At 42.7% G+C, this 16,671-nt stretch overlaps 1 protein-coding gene across 5 annotated transcripts in view; it reads right to left on the reverse strand.

Moving 5' to 3' along the window:
• Positions 1 to 16,671, reverse strand: part of CAMTA1 (calmodulin binding transcription activator 1) — a 2,204,257-nt gene that overhangs the window by 198,137 nt on the left and 1,989,449 nt on the right. For all 5 annotated transcript variants that reach the window (XM_073561724.1, XM_073561725.1, XM_073561726.1 and 2 more), the window contains one exon: positions 15,230 to 15,364. In XM_073561724.1, the coding sequence (XP_073417825.1) occupies positions 15,230 to 15,364 (135 nt within the window). The remainder of the gene's footprint in view (positions 1 to 15,229; positions 15,365 to 16,671) is intronic.

Here is a 16,671-nt window from a genome sequence, read left to right on the forward strand (position 1 = left end):
ATTTAATCTTTTCTCCCTGAAGGGCCTCTGCATTGCAGCTGTCCTGTGCTCTGCTCTGTGCTGGAGTCTACCGAGAGTACTAGGCTGCTTATTATGTACCATGGTAAAAGAGAACCTCATCTCTACGATATACTCTTTAGTTTTCCTACATAGGCCATTTCTACTGTGCTAATTGCTGTGTATTCAAGTGCTGACACTACAGAATGTGTGGCACTACAGTAACCATGTGATGATCCTATGGCCGGGCCATAGTGTGACAGTTTAGCAAAGACCACCGTGTACAACCCCCCTGGATTATACTTTCAAAGAAATGAGAATGAGGTCCTACCATCCACATGCAGAACAGATGCATGTTCCCTTTGCTTTGCAAACCTCTGGTGGGTCAGCCTTAAGCCACCCATACACTTTAGATAGCTGTCGACCTAACGATGGTTTGGCCTATTATTTGACCAGCAGCTATCTGTCACAGTTACTCCATATTACTCATGAGCGCTTGCTCTGCCAAGTACTCCTGTGTTCTCTATGAGAATCCCACTGTCATGAGTCATGGTCCAAACCCTTGAGCCTGTACATTGTTGGCTTCTGTGTCCTCCAAGCCACAGCAGACACACCCTCTCTGGGTGTTTAGTTTCTGTTATCCTTGCTTCAGCCTTTTTAGGTTAACAGGTGTTTTATTTTACTCATTTGTGTGCCCTATCACCTTTTGGGTGCGGCTATATGTTCCTCCTGCTGGTATTTCCTGCTGATGATAGTCTCATTTGAATATCCAGCCACATCAGTCAGTGAAAGACCAGCTAGGGTTCATCCCTCTGCTGTTTATGCTCTTTACCCTGCACCTATCTTCTGTTTCTTTTTAGGAAGTAGGCACCATATTCTCTAACAGTAGTTACTTAATGCTTTACTTTGTATTTCATAGTTTGTTTTACTCTCTCTGCAATCTCTTTCTGTTTTGGCACACTTTCTCTTCTGTAGGTAATTTGCACTCTGCTTTGCCCTCCGACTCTTTATTAGAAACGTGAAGCACTCAACGGCCTTTCAGGCAGCATAGGTCCGAGTTGCCATTGTTCAGCCTGTGGATAGGGCTATCTCAACTCATGCAAGAACCAGTAAGGACTGTGGGGTCAGGATCTCTATTCTGTATAGGAACCAGCAGTGTCAGATGCAGTTTTTAGTGTCTTACCTATTTTCCCAAGTGAGTTGCTACACTATCATAACACCCACTATCAGACATCACTGGTGGTGGCTTATCTCTTAAAGAACAAAAGGATCATCAGTCTGAAATCAAACATGCCACATCCTTATCTCCCTTAAGAGAGTTAGTATCTCTTAAACAGACTGTAAGATGAACCCATCGATATATGTGGATTTCGTTGAAATTAGTCTTAACTGTTTGAGAGCCTTTACTCAGTCCATATTAGACTTTTCACGAAACTATCAATAGGCAGCCCCTTGCTACTGCCAAGATTAACTTTTCCCTATCCATATATTAATAGACCCAAAAGATTGAAGAGATTTGCTTCCATGGATAATGGGTTAGTTCATATTTATTGATGGCAGATGCACTTTCTTATCATTACCTCCAACTGTCTTGTCACTGGTTGCTGACCGGATAAAACGTGGAGAATAAAAATATATCAACCATTATAGCTTGTGGCTTATAAATTAGAATTAGTGCAGTCAATGACATGTGGAGAAAAACTTTGATTTCTCTTTTGGAGATTCTACTGATATATATAGGATCTTCAAGAGGTCTAGATTCCAGGAGGATTGTCTCATCTTCCATTTGGGGAAACTAGGACATTAAAGTTCAACTTGGTTGATTTTCTACCTTGCTCAGGTGTCTGGAAGCCTCCTATACCTAACTGCCTATTGAAATAGCATTTCCATTCAGACAATTTGTTTTCCGAATATATGGCCAGCTGTATCCCTCAAAAACAAATTTCAAATCCTAAGTCTCCCCAAGTGTGTGTTTTCATTAATCTCTAGAACAAAGGAAATCCATCAATATTGTCAGAGCCAGGAAAGGTGCTAGGGCCAATACCCACCTGATTTTATCATCTACTTAAAAAGAACCCGCCATCACTTTAAAGTATATAATATCTTCTCAAAGTTGGGGCAGCCGTCAACTATCAAGAGTTGGGGCAACTAGATGTCCACTTACCTTCAATTAAGGCTGCAGTGGAATAATATCTTTACTGAATGGCTATAAGGAACTACACACAAAAGCAACATATGACATTGTACAAACACTTTACGATCAAAGCCTCTTGACCCTCGAGCCCTCATGTGCATTGTAATCAGGCTTTCTTTAAAAAGCCTTAATGTGAAACAGTTTGCCTTTGGTTTCTTTTTAAGGGAATCTGTCAACTTACCCATGCCCCAGCAAATATTCAATTAATCCTTTATGTGTTTCCTAACAAGTCGATTTTTGCGGTTTATTGATTTTTTTATGCCAATTAATCTGTGACTAGTCATTGTTTTCCCAAGACTAATCGTTCCACTAAATAACAGTATAAAGACCGTAAATATAATTGGTGCAACCTGTGTTGCGGCCTAAGAGGTGAGGGTGCTCACTTCCACCTTCAGATCAGCAAGCAGCTTCTGTCACATACACAAACAGAGGCCCATGTAGTCTTCTTGCACAGTGGTCCATGTAGTATTCTTGCACAGTGGCCCTTTTCCATCTGTGTCCGCCACTGCATGGTATCACAACCCTATGGGCGTGAGTGAAGCGGTTTGCAAGCATTGCATCAGTGCCGCCTTTTTGCAAATTTCTGCCTCCCTGCACAATGAACTGGATGTATGCAGCCTGCCAGCCTGGCTTTATTGGCGCACTGTACATGTCATCCCAGGAAGGCAGCGGTGTGACAGCACTCAGCGAGCCATTACTACCGGCTCTTAAAATCTCACTGCTGGCTGTACTACGTCACTGCTATCACATTAGGCATGTTCAGTGTGCCAATGAAGCCAGGGTGTGTACAGCCAGCTAAAATGCACATTGTCAGGGAGGCTGAGTTTTTCAAAGAACCAGTGAGGATACTGCTCTAGCAAAATATATCACTCACACTCATGGGGGCATGATAACAGTATTAGTGGGACAAATAGCCCAGAGAAAGCAAGGCTCCCATTACTTGTCACCCACCAATTAACATTTCACAATCCCAGTTATAAAATTGATTTTAGACATATTCAATAATCAATAAGCCATGAAAAGTGTTTTAAGGAAATACATAAATGTTTCAAAAAACACATAGTTGCAGTTTAGGGGGCCAGAGGAAGCGGAGAGGTTCCCTTTAAAGTTGTACATTGGCCACATTTTCCCATTAATCTTCATTAGAGAGTAAAACTCCATTATAATCTTCACATAAAAAAGTGAAAAATAGAAACATCTATATATATACATATATATATATATATATATATATATATATAAAATTGAATGTATGTGTGTATCACCAACCAATCAAGAAGCATCTTTCATTTCACCAGAGCTGTTTAAAAGAAGCTGAGCTGTGATTGGTTGCTATGAGCAACAGTTTTCCCACTCCACGACAACACCTCAGCAGAAACTGACCGGGTGGGAGAAATCTAGCATCCCCGGAAACATAAGCTCCCAGCCATTGTCTGCCCCCCAGAAAGGAGCAGAGAGCACATGACAGAAATGAATCACCCCCTCCCATACCCATATACCCATCACACATCCTCCGTACCCTAGGCACATCTTCCCTCTTAAAGGGATCTCCGGTATAGGAGTTAGGGCAAATCCCTCAGCACTGATTCTGACGCCAGGCTTCTATTAAAGGGATTATTGGTATGGAAGTCAGGGCAAATCCATCCAGTGCTTTGGTTTTGACCCCAGACCTCTCTTAAAGGGATCCCCGGTATAGAAGTTAGGACCGTTTCACTCAGCGCTGTGGTTCTGACCCCAGGGTCTCTTATTTGGTATGGAAGTTAGGGCAATTCCACTAAGCGCTCTGGTTCTGACACCAGGGTTTCTTATAAAAGGAATCATTGATATAGAAGTCAGGGCAAATCCATCCAGTGCTTTGGTTCTGACCCCAGGCATCTCTTAAAGGGGTCTCCGGTATGGAAGTTAGGGCAATTCCACTCAGCGTTCTGGTTCTGACCCCAGGCTCTCTTAAATGTATCCCCAGTATGGAAGTCAGGGCAATTGCCTTCAAATGCTCTGGTACTGACCCCAGGCTCTCTTAAAGGGATCTCCTGTATGGAAGCTAGGGCAAATCCCTCAGCACTCTGATTCTGACCCCAGGATTCTATTAAAGGGATCATTGGTATCCAAGTCAGGGCAAATCCACTCAGCGCTCTGGTTCTGATCCCAGGCTCTCTTAATGGGATCCCCGGTATGGAAGTTTGGGCAATTCCACTCTGCACTCTGGTTCTGACCCCAGTCTCTCTTAAAGGGATCATTGGTATGGAAGTTAGGGCAATTCCACTCAGTGCTCTGGTTCTGACCCCAGGCCCTTCTTAAAGGGATCCCCGGTATGGAAGTGAGGGCAAATCCACTCTGGGCTTTGGTACTGACCCCAGGCTTCTCTTAAAGGGATCTCTGGTATGGAAGTTAGGGTAAATCCCTCAGCGCTCTGATTCTCACCCCAGGCTTCTAATAAAGGGATCATTGGTATGGAAGTAAGGGCAAATCCACTCAGCACTCAGGTTCTGACGCCAGGCCACTCTTAAAGGGATCCTCGGTATGGAAGTTAGGACCGTTCCACTCAGCGCTCTGGTTCTGACCCCAGGCTGACGGGATGATGTGGAATATTAGGGGTAGTAGTCAGGTGGCTCTGGCTGACGGGACGATGTGGGATGTTAGAGGTAGTAGTCAGGTGGCTCTGATGGAATGATGTGGGATATTAGGGGTAGCAGTCCGGAGGCTCTGACGGGATGATGTGGGATATTAGTGGTAGTAATCCGGCGGCTGTGACCGGATGATGTGGGATACTAGTGGTAGTTGTCCAGTGGCTCTGATGGGATGATGTTGGATATTAGGGGTAGTAGTCCGGTGGCTCTGACTGACGGGACGATGTGGGATATTAGGGGTAGTAGTCCGGTCGCTCTGGCTGACGGGACGATGTGAGATATTAGGGGTAGTAGTCCGGTAGCTCTGGCTGATGGGATGATGTGGGATATTATAGTGAATGTGGCTATGCGGAGTGGGCGGGGCTATGCAGTCATCTTTATATATATAGATATAATCATTATACAGTTAAGTCCATATATATTTGGACAGAGACAACATTTTTCTAATTTTGGTTCTAGACACTACCACAATGAATTTTAAATAAAACAATTCAGATGCAGTTGAAGTTCAGACTTTCAACTTTCATTTGAGGGTATTCACATTAAAATTGGATGAAGGGTTTAGGAGTTTCAGCTCCTTAACATGTGCCACCCTGTTTTTAAAGGGACCAAAAGTAATTGGACTGATTAAATAATTGTAAATAAAATGTTCATTTCTAGTACTTGGTTGAAAACCCTTTGTTGGCAGTGACTGCCTGAAGTCTTGAACTCATGGACATCACCAGACGCTGTGTTTCCTCCTTTTTGATGCTCTGCCAGGCCTTCACTGCGGTGGTTTTCAGTTGCTGTTTGTTTGTGGGCCTTTCTGTCTGATGTGAAGTGAAATGCATGCTCAATTGGGTTGAGATCAGGTGACTGACTTGGCCATTCAAGAATATTCCACTTCTTTGCTTTAATAAACTCCTGGGTTGCTTTGGCTTTATGTTTTGGGTCATTGTCCATCTGTTTGGCTGCATTTGGCTGGATCTTAACACACAGTATGGCTCTGAATACCTCAGAATTCATTCGGCTGCTTCTGTCCTGTGTCACATCATCAATAAACACTAGTGACCCAGTGCCACTGGCAGCCATGCATGCCCAAGCCATCACACTGCCTCCGCCGTGTTTTACAGATGATGTGGTATGTTTTGGATCATGAGCTGTACTACGCCTTCGCCATACTTTTTTCTTTCCATCATTCTGGTGGAAGTTGATCTTGGTTTCATCTGTCCAAAGAATGTTCTTCCAGAACTGTGCTGGCTTTTTTAGATGTTTTTTAGCAAAGTCCAGTCTAGCCTTTTTATTCTTGATGCTTATGAGTGGCTTGCACTGTGTAGTGAACCCTCTGTATTTACTTTCATGCAGTCTTTTCTTTATGGTAGATTTGGATATTGATACGCCTACCTCCTGGAGAGTGTTGTTAACTTGGCTGGCTGTTGTGAAGGGGTTTCTCTTCACCATGGAGACTATTCTGCGATCATCCACCACTGTTGTCTTCCGTGGGCGTCCAGGTTTTTTTGCATTGATGAGTTCACCAGTGCTTTCTTTCTTTCTCAGGATGTACCAAACTGTAGATTTTGCCACTCCTAATGTTGTATAGCAATTTCTCGGATAGGTTTTTTCTGTTTTTGCAGCTTAAGGATGGCTTGTTTCACCTGCATGGAGAGCTCCTCTGACCGAAAGTTTCCTTCACAGCAAAACCTTCCAAATGCAAGCACCACACCTCAAATCAACTCCAGGCCTTTTATCTGCTTAATTGAGAATAACATAACGAAGGGATTGCCCACATCTGTCCATGAAATAGCCTTGGAGTCAATTGTCCAATTACTTTTGGTCCCTTTAAAAACAGGGTGGCACATGTTAAGGACCTGAAACTCCTAAACCCTTCATCCAATTTTAATGTGGATACCCTCAAATGAAAGCTGAAAGTCTGAACTTCAACTGCATCTGAATTGTTTTGTTTAAAATTCATTGTGGTAATGTCTAGAACCAAAATTAGAAAAATGTTGTCTCTGTCCAAATATATATGGACCTAACTGTAATTTGCTATAACTAACCGTAGTTAGTTACTATGCCTGGGCAACGCCGGGCTCTTCAGCTAGTAAATCATAAAACTGGAAACAAAATTTATAATGAAAACATATTGTGTACAAATAAATAAATCACTCTGTGTTGAAAAGAAAGTTGGACAAAATAACACTAAGAAAAAATTCTGCACACTTCATTTAGAACATGAAATCAGTCTTCATCTTGAGGACAGAAGAGGAAATATTGCGTAAGACGGTACATTCATCTTGTAGACATCTAAGAGAAACACTTCCAGCCTTCTTTGCCCGTACTCTGTCTCAGTAACTCAGCTCAGTGCATTTTGACGCTTGTATGGAGAAATCCCAGTAAATTAAGTGGTCTCTATTTTGTCCTCCTTGCTTTTTTTTTTTTTTGCAGTATCTGTCATACCACTTGATCACTTGCTATAGAGGAAGTGGGATTAAAGGTGCCAAATGGAGAATTTAAAGGGTCACTGGTACTAAAGAATATTACGGTATCTCTGTTTCCTTTGTCGAAGAATACAATCTATTGTTCCCTGTTATCAGCCATTTCAAACCAGGTATGGGCTTGCTGCATTTTTTTCACTGGGATAACAGTTTCAGGATTAGGGCTCATGCAGAAGTCCGTGCAAATTGGTCTGACCATGGACCGAGATGCACGGACTGGTTGCGGCTCTCCTGACCTGAGCATAGAACTACATGAAGCTGTCACACTCAGGTCAGGAAAGCCATGGCCAGTCCGTGCATTAGCAGTCCATTGTTGGACCGATTAGCACCGATGTCAGAATGAGCCTTTAGAAATATATGAATGTGATCTGTATATGCTGACGCTTAGTAGGTTGTCTGCTCTGTGTCAGGAAGCTGCATAGAAAGCATATTCTCACTGGTTAACTATGCAGAGACAAATCTAGAGCTAAATCCTGTTGAAGGGCTCTCCATCCATTATTATGGTAGTTTGTGCGCTGCCTCCTGTTAATTATGACTGATGACTTGGCACTGTTAAGGGTGCTTCACACATAGCGAGATCATTAGCGAGATCGCTGAAACATCACAGGTTTTGTGACGCAACAGCGACCTCGCCAGTGATCTCGCTACGTGTGACACATAGCGGCAACCGGCCCACCGCTGCGATATCGCTGATCGTGCTCGAATGTCCTAGTCCATTTTTTGATCGTAGGTGTCCCGCTGGCCAGCATGCATCGCTGCGTTTGACGCCATAAAAATGACGAGCGACCTCATTGGCAACGCAGAACTCAGGGACGCAGGCGTGATTTTGCTTTGTCTTTTCAGCGCCCCCTCAGCTCCGATTGGTGGTCTCAAATTAGGATCTTGGTAGCATTTCCTTTCATAGGTCAGCTATCAATTATATGCAATTATAACATTTAACATGTAAAGTTATAATAATCGCCTGTCCCCGTGTCAGTGACTGTGGATCCACGAATAAATAGTGCACTAGCGACTCAAGACAGGGACGCTAAAGCTAACCGCGTAGTAATAGCGCAGTAGTGGCCACCATTTGGAGCAGAGGGGCGTGGAAAATGCAACGCTGAAGCACGCCTATCGAGGTCTGAGCCGTCAGAATAGCTGCTGTGTGACAAGGTCCCAACGACCGCCGAGGTCGTTATACGGATCGCCATATCGTTGCTGCGTCGTTGAGTAGATCTGCCTGTTTGACAGCTTACTAGCGACCATGTAGCGACGTACAAGTGATCCTTACCAGGTCGTATCATTGTCGGGATCAATGGAGCGTAACTATGTGCAACGGGACCCTTAAATATAAGCATTTAAAACCCCGATGATTAGTGTTGAGCTTTCCGATACCGCAAGTATCGGGTATCGGACGATATTTGCCGTATCGGAATTCCGATACCGAGTACCGATACTTTTTTCATATCGGATACCGGAATCGGAAGTCCAAAATGCAATGAGCCAGTTTTGTGGCTCTGATTGGCTGCCGAAATGACGTCATCATGATGCGCTGTCTGTGCGCATCATGATGCGCCGTCAGTTCGGGCCTTCGGGGGGGGCTGTGCCGACTGTCCGGGGGTCTGTACCGGCCTGCTGGTGGTCTGTGCAGGCTCCGGTGGTCTGTGCCGGCCTGCCGGGGGGCTGTGCCGGCCTGCCGGTGGTCTGTGCAGGCTCCGGTGGTTTGTGCCGGCCTGCCGGGGGGCTGTGCCGTCCTGCCGGTGGTCTGTGCAGGCTCCGGGGGTCTGTGCCGGCCTGCCGGTGGTCTGTGCAGGCTCTGGTGGTCTGTGCCGGCCTGCCAGGGGGCTGTGCCGGCCTGCCGGTGATCTGTGCAGGCTCCGGGGGTCTGTGCAGGCATCGTCCGATGGGACTACAAGTCCCATCAGGCGATGCCTGCTACCATGACAGTGATTGACACATTAGCCAATGATGGGACAGTAGTAGTCCCATCATCCGGCTAATGTGTTGAATGTAAAAAAAAAAATTTACATGCTACATACATGCTACATACATGCTACATACATACAACATGCATACTACATATATACTACATGTAACATACATACTACATACATACTACATACATAATACATATATACTACATGCATGCAACATACATACAACATATATACTACATGCATGCAACATGCATACTACACATATACTATATATACTACATGTAACATACATACTACATATATACTACATGCTACATACATGCAACATACACACTACATGCTACATACATGCAACATACTACATGCATACTACATACATACTACATACATGCTACATACATACCACATACATGCTACATACATACTACATACATACACTACATGCATGCAACATGCATACAACATATATACTGCATATATACTACATGCATGCAACATACATATATACTACATACAATACATACATATAGACATACAGTACATATAACATAGAGTACATACTCACCGTCACTTGTCACTTTGATCCCCGAAGCCATTGTCGCCTGAGGAATAAATATCAAAATAAAAAAACACCAATATACTTACCCCGATCTGCAGAAGTCCACGAGGGTCCCACGTCCATCTTGGAAATTCCCACGCAGCAATGGCATAAAGTGAGACTAGGGACTTTTTTTTTACAGTGGTGGAGGAATACAGTGCGGAAGGTTACCTACCTTCCGTCATTGTATTCCTGGAGCTGGTAGAGAACGGTAGCATCAGCTGATGCTGCTGTTCTCCACGCAAGATGGATGTGGGACCCTCGTGGACTTCTGCGGATCGGGGTAAGTATATTGGTGTTTTTTTATTTTGATATTTATTCCTCAGGCGACAATGGCTTCGGGGATCAAAGTGACAAGTGACGTGAGTATGTACTCTATGTTATATGTACTGTATGTCTATATGTATGTATTGTATGTAGTATATATGTATGTTGCATGCATGTAGTATATATGCAGTATATATGTAGTATGCATGTTGCATGCATGTGGTATATATGTAGTATGTATGTTGCATGCATGTAGTGTATGTATGTAGTATGTATGTAGCATGTATGTAGTATGCATGTAGTATATATATATAGTATGTATGTTACATGTAGTATATATAGTATATATGTAGTATGCATGTTGCATGCATGTAGTATATATGTTGTATGTATGTTGCATGCATGTAGTATATATGTATTATGTATGTAGTATGTATGTAGCATGTATGTAGCATGTATGTAGTATGCATGTTGCATGTAGTATATATGTAGTATGTATGTTACATGTAGTATATATAGTATATATATAGTATGCATGTTGCATGCATGTAGTATATATGTTGTATGTATGTTGCATGCATGTAGTATATATGTATTATGTATGTAGTATGTATGTAGCATGTATGTAGTATGTAGCATGCATGTAGTATGTAGCATGTATGTAGTATGTATGTTACATGTAGTATATATGTAGTATGCATGTTGTATGTATGTAGCATGTATGTAGCATGTATGTAGCGTGTAATTTTTTTTTTTTTTTTTTTTACATTCAACACATTAGCCGGATGATGGGACTACTACTGTCCCATCATTGGCTAATGTGTCAATCACTGTCATGGTAGCAGGCATCACCCGATGGGACTTGTAGTCCCATCGGACGATGCCTGCACAGACTACCGGAGCCTGCACAGACCACCGGCAGGCCGGCACAGCCCCCCGGAGCCTGCACAGACCACCGGCAGGCCGGCACAGCCCCCCGGCAGGCCGGCACAGACCACCGGAGCCTGCACAGACCACCGGCAGGCCGGCACAGCCCCCCGGCAGGCCGGCACAGACCACCGGAGCCTGCACATACCCCCCCGGCAGGCCGGCACAGCCCCCCGAAAGGCCCGTACAGACCCCAGAGAGGCTGTACAAGGCAAGAATAGGGTTTTTCTTATTCCGATACTGGAAGTCCCATAGACTTGAATGGGACTTCCGGTATCGGAATCGGCGATACCCGATATTTTTTTTAGATCGGCCGATACCATCCGATCCGATACTTTTAAGTATCGGACGGTATCGCTCAACACTACCGATGATACATCACTACCAGGAAAAAGCAGCTGATTACAAGGTGGGATATTGAGGAGCTGGAAGGTGAGCTAAGGAGACAGTACACCAATAGATGCAATAATATTTCCTGCATTATGATACATTTGTAATTTTTTATAATTGCCAACTATTCATTTTTAAATGATCAGTACAAGGTTTTAAGGAATGCTCCAGTTGTGAGCCTATTTAAAGAAGTTCTCTAGGAAATTGAAAAAAATAATAAAAAACAAATAATTCCAATACAAATAAGGCTAATTTCACACTTGCTTTTTTTTGCAGCGCGTTTCTCCCGCAAAAAAACGCATTGAAAAAACGCATACAAAAGCATACAACTGCTGCGTTTTTTCAAGCATTTTTATGAGCATGCATGAAAAAAACGCAGCGTTTTTATGCGTTTGTATGCGTTTTTAGTGCGTTTTTACCGCGTTTGCGTTTTTCCAAACATTAGGTGGCCCCTCACACTAACCCAAACCATGACTTTACTAACCCTAACCCTGACCCTAACCCTAACCCTGACCCTAACCCTAGCCCTAACCCTAACCCTGACCCTAACCCTGACCCTAACCCTAACCCTGACCCTAACCCTAACCCTAACCCTGACCCTAACCCTAACCCTAACCCTGACCCTAACCCTTAACCAAACCATACTTAACCCTAACCCAAACCCTAAACCCTAACTAACCCTAACCCTAACCCTGACCCTAACCCTAACCCTGACCCTAACCCTAACCCTGACCCTAACCCTAACCCTAACCCTGACCTTAACCCTTAACCAAACCATACTTAACCCTAACCCAAACCCTAAACCCTAACTAACCCTAACCCTGACCCTAAACCTAACCCTAACCCTGACCCTAACCCTGACCCTAACCCTAACCCTAACCCTGACCCTAACCCTGACCCTAACCCTTAACCAAACCATACTTAACCCTAACCCAAACCCTAAACCCTAACTAACCCTAACCCTGACCCTAACCCTAACCCTGACCCTAACCCTGACCCTAACTCTAACCCTAACCCTGACCCTAACCCTAACCCTGACCCTAACCCTAACCCTGACCCTTAACCAAACCATACTTAACCCTAACCCAAACCCTAAACCCTAACTAACCCTGACCCTGACCCTAACCCTAACCCTAACCCTGACCCTGACCCTAACCCTAACCCTAAACCCCCTTAACTAACCCTAACTCTAACCCAAACCCCTAAATTCCATGGTTAACAAAAAAAAACGCATGTGCAAAAAAAGCATACATAAGCATGCCAATGCGCACATATGCGCACCCATAGACTTATAATGGGTGTCTTGCTGTAAAAAAACGCATTGCGCGCGCATGCGTTTTTTTGAGGCAAGTCGGACGCCCAAAAAATGCAACAGGATGCATTTTGTGCGCCCGAGCGCATACCGCAAAAAAACGCATGCGCGGAAAAACGCGTACAAACGCATGTGTATGCGCACATAAGCGCATCCCATGCAAAGTATAGGGAAAAAAAACGCATGCGCTATTTAGCTCTAAAATACCGCGAAAAAAAACGCAAGTGTGAAACCAGCCTAAGTTCCTAAATACGTTTATTTAGCAAATCAGGATTTTTTTGTAGGGAGTTACTCAGTATATTAGATAAATGTGGTCACCATCTTGTTACACTGATGGAAACTTGTCCCAGAATGTTAATATGTCAGATGCGTGTGAGCATGTGCAGTAAGATTAGCTGTCCGAAGCTGCTGTGACCAAGAGATAACTGGACAGTACATATAGATCAGCGATGTCAAACTCAAATATACAGAGGGCCAAAATTGAAATCTTGGACAAATTCGCTGGCCAATGTTGATATTTATTAAAAATGTCTACAATTGAGGAAGTTATCAAATAATATAACAATGAAACTTTTCTCGTGGAAACAAATTTAAAGGGGCTGTCCAAAGAACAAAGCACTTTTAAACTAATACTGTAGATCTTAAACGCATCCTGTGAGCAGGATTTATCCATATAAACTAAAGGCATGGCTGTAATGGCGCTGTGATGCTGATTAATATTATACCTGATATAAAGGGATCCGCTCAATGGCTGATGAATACTCACCTTGTGAAGTTTTAATAACATGATGTCTTCTGTGCTTCTCTCTCTGTGCTTCGGGTCGGATATGAGGGCAGGGTCTTCTTCTGGTTCTCCACCCCCCTTTAGCCTCCTCTGCTTGTTGTGCAGGTCACCACTGATTATTCAGTGACCTACCTCCTTTTAAAAATTCTGCACCGCCACTATCATTGTGAGTCGGTATCCTGTGTGAGGGACTTCAATAAAATGGCACTGGAGGTGGTGCATGGCCAAATTGAGATTTCGGCAAGGTACATTTCTCACCGATCTGAAATCTTCATCTTGAACATACAGTAGATCTAGGTTCTGAAGTGCTGTGATTACCGAAGAATCAGTTCATTGTGAATAAAAGTGTTTGGAAAAATTCTTTAAATATGACAAATTCTAATTTCCAAAGATATTTCAAAAGGTATTTCCAGCATTAGATCAGACAGACAGGGTGGACAGCAGTGTGAGCAGCCTCTTACATCAGCCCTGCTACTATCTCTAGTATTAGATCAGGTAGGTAGGACAGACATTGATGTGAGTAGCCTCTTCTTCATTCAACACTCCTGGTATCTCAAGTTTTACACCAGATAGACAGGGTGGACAGCAGTGTGAACAACCTCTTCTTACCTCTGGACTGCTGGTATCTCCAGTATAAGATCAGAAGGACAAGGTGGATAGCAGTGTGAGCGGCCTCTTCTTACCTCAGAACTGCTGTTATCTCCAGTATGAGATCAAATAGCCATGGTGGACAGCAGTGAGAGGCCTCTTCTTACCTCAGCACCCCTTGTGGCTCCAGTCATAGATCAGATAGACAGGATGGACAGCAATATGAGTGACTTCTTTTTACCTTAACACCTCTGGTATCTTCTTTATTTAATCAGAAAGAGAGGGTGGATAGCAACACCACTGGTGTCTCCAGTTTTCCAGTATTAGATCATAATATCTTCTGAAATCACATCTTTCATGAACGAAATGGATGAAGCTTCCTACTGCACATGCTCACAGGCTCCTGTACTATTAACATGCTAAGTCAAGTTTCTGTGAGTGTAACAACATGGCAGAAATGTAATGTACTGCAGTGATTACTTCTGTAGACAAAACAAGCGTAATTTGCTAATTTAATGTATTTATGAATTTATTCATAATGACATTTTCTTTATTTTTATTTTATAAATTTCTGGAGAACATCTTTAAATTTAATGTTGTATGTATATGATAAAAGTGCCCAATAATCTGCAATAGGCACAGGGAATTGCTGTAATATAAGGGGTGAAGGAAGGTTGTACATGGACTTTTGTCCTGTTCAGGAAGTGCTCCCCTTTAAGTGCAAAAGCTTCCATGTTTTAGTTTAGGTGCAACATAATTCACAGGAGGCATTGTGCTTCTACATGTCCCAGAGGGACCACATGGCATTGAGGAGGTGCTACACACATTGAGTACCAGATGTACCAGGTGTTGGTTTTGCTGCTTTCATCCACATTAGTAGTTGAATGCACTAATACTTTTATGGCCAGTCTTTGATGGTGGTAAGATCCCTCAAGTCTTAGGAACTTCTCAAGAAGGAACCAGAATACCCTAGATCTTAAAAAACCAAAGGAAATTATCAACAGGATCTCCTATGCTTATGACCGAGGGCAGGAACCCATTTTCTATTAACTATTTCTGAGCATAACTAGCATTTCATAAAACATGTACATACAATATGGGTCACCACTGGTGACGAGTTCTTCTTTAATTTAGAATTGTAAAGTTTGCTCTTACCATCCAGGGAGAGCCAGTCGTGCTGGGAGGAAGGCAGTGTAGGAAGGGCTCTCGCTTTATATTCAAACACAACAGAATTAGAGATGATCTGGTTGTTGAAGGCAACCTGAAGGGTGACCAGTCCGGTGTCATGTGCTGCAAGACAAAAAGCAAAAGATTCATAAAGTGTTCAGAATATTGAACTTATGCTAGGGCAACAAATGGGTGGTGAGGTTATTATTATGAATTCACATATAAAACATCCATAAATACAGGTAGTTTCCAGATCGATAGCTGGATAAATAAGCATATAGATAGAGATAGATAATTTATAAAAAATGAAGGCAGCACACCACTCCGAGAAAATCTAGAAAAGGTGGTTTAATAGCCCATTGGGGTTCAGTGACACTTCAGTTTAATTGAGAACCAAGGCTTGAAAAAGTTTCTCAATTGAACCGAAATGTCGCTCAGCCCCAATAGATAGATAAAGGGAGGATGCTGAGTTGGGTTTGAGATTGGCACCCCCTCTCTAATCTTGGTGCTGCTTTCAGTTACTTATATAGACAGAGCAGCATAACTGTACTAGGGGCAAGGGTTTTAGTTGCATTTGCGCCTTGAAGACTAGAGGCCCAAAATGTCCTTTTGGCCCATATAATAGGACTAGTTCTGTTAGAGACCCCTAAAGTTGCTTTTTTTGGGAGATTTTGTATTGGGGCCCATAAGCTTCAAGTTACTCCAATAGAGATAGAAAGATAGATAGATGGATCGATAATAGAAAGATATAGATAGATATAGTTAGATAGCTAGATAGATCATTTGGACAATTTACAATGTATCATCTCTATATCTCATTATCACTTTCTGGTAACCATAACACACTTTGCACATTCCTGCTCTCCAGGCCGGGTAGTAAGACATTGGAACTTATGTTGTTTGTTCCATCCTGAGGTACAATAAACATGTAATTACTATCAATAATTCATTTTGTAATATAAAAATAGCATTTCTATCCTTCTGCCTGAGATTTACAGCCACTATTACCTTTGCTAACTGCCGCAGTACTTTCTTAAAAAGCAAATTAGTTTACTTAGAATTATTAATACCCATTTGGATTTTTATTGATGAGTATTGAGTGGACCATAAAAGATTCATGCAGTGTAGGGAAGGATATATTTGATATGGAAAACCACCCTGCAGTAGAAAATGGAGAATCTGGACCTGGAGGTAATTCGTTGATATAGTGATATGGTGAATTATTAAACATTCAGGATGTAAAAAAAAGAGTTTAAATTCACTGACAGCAATCAGTGAACTTGAAAACAATTTTAGCTTTGCTTACTTACAGTGAGTGGCCCAACTTTGCGCAACATTTTTGAGAGCACCATAAGGTAAGAAAAATTTCTCTTATTCCAGCGATGTATTATTATTATTATTATTTATTATTATAGCGCCATTTATTCCAT

The sequence above is a fragment of the Dendrobates tinctorius genome, unplaced genomic scaffold (genome assembly GCF_039654945.1).
Source record: "Dendrobates tinctorius isolate UK_male_01 unplaced genomic scaffold, ASM3965494v1 ptg000326l, whole genome shotgun sequence".
Classification (NCBI taxonomy): domain Eukaryota; kingdom Metazoa; phylum Chordata; class Amphibia; order Anura; family Dendrobatidae; genus Dendrobates; species Dendrobates tinctorius.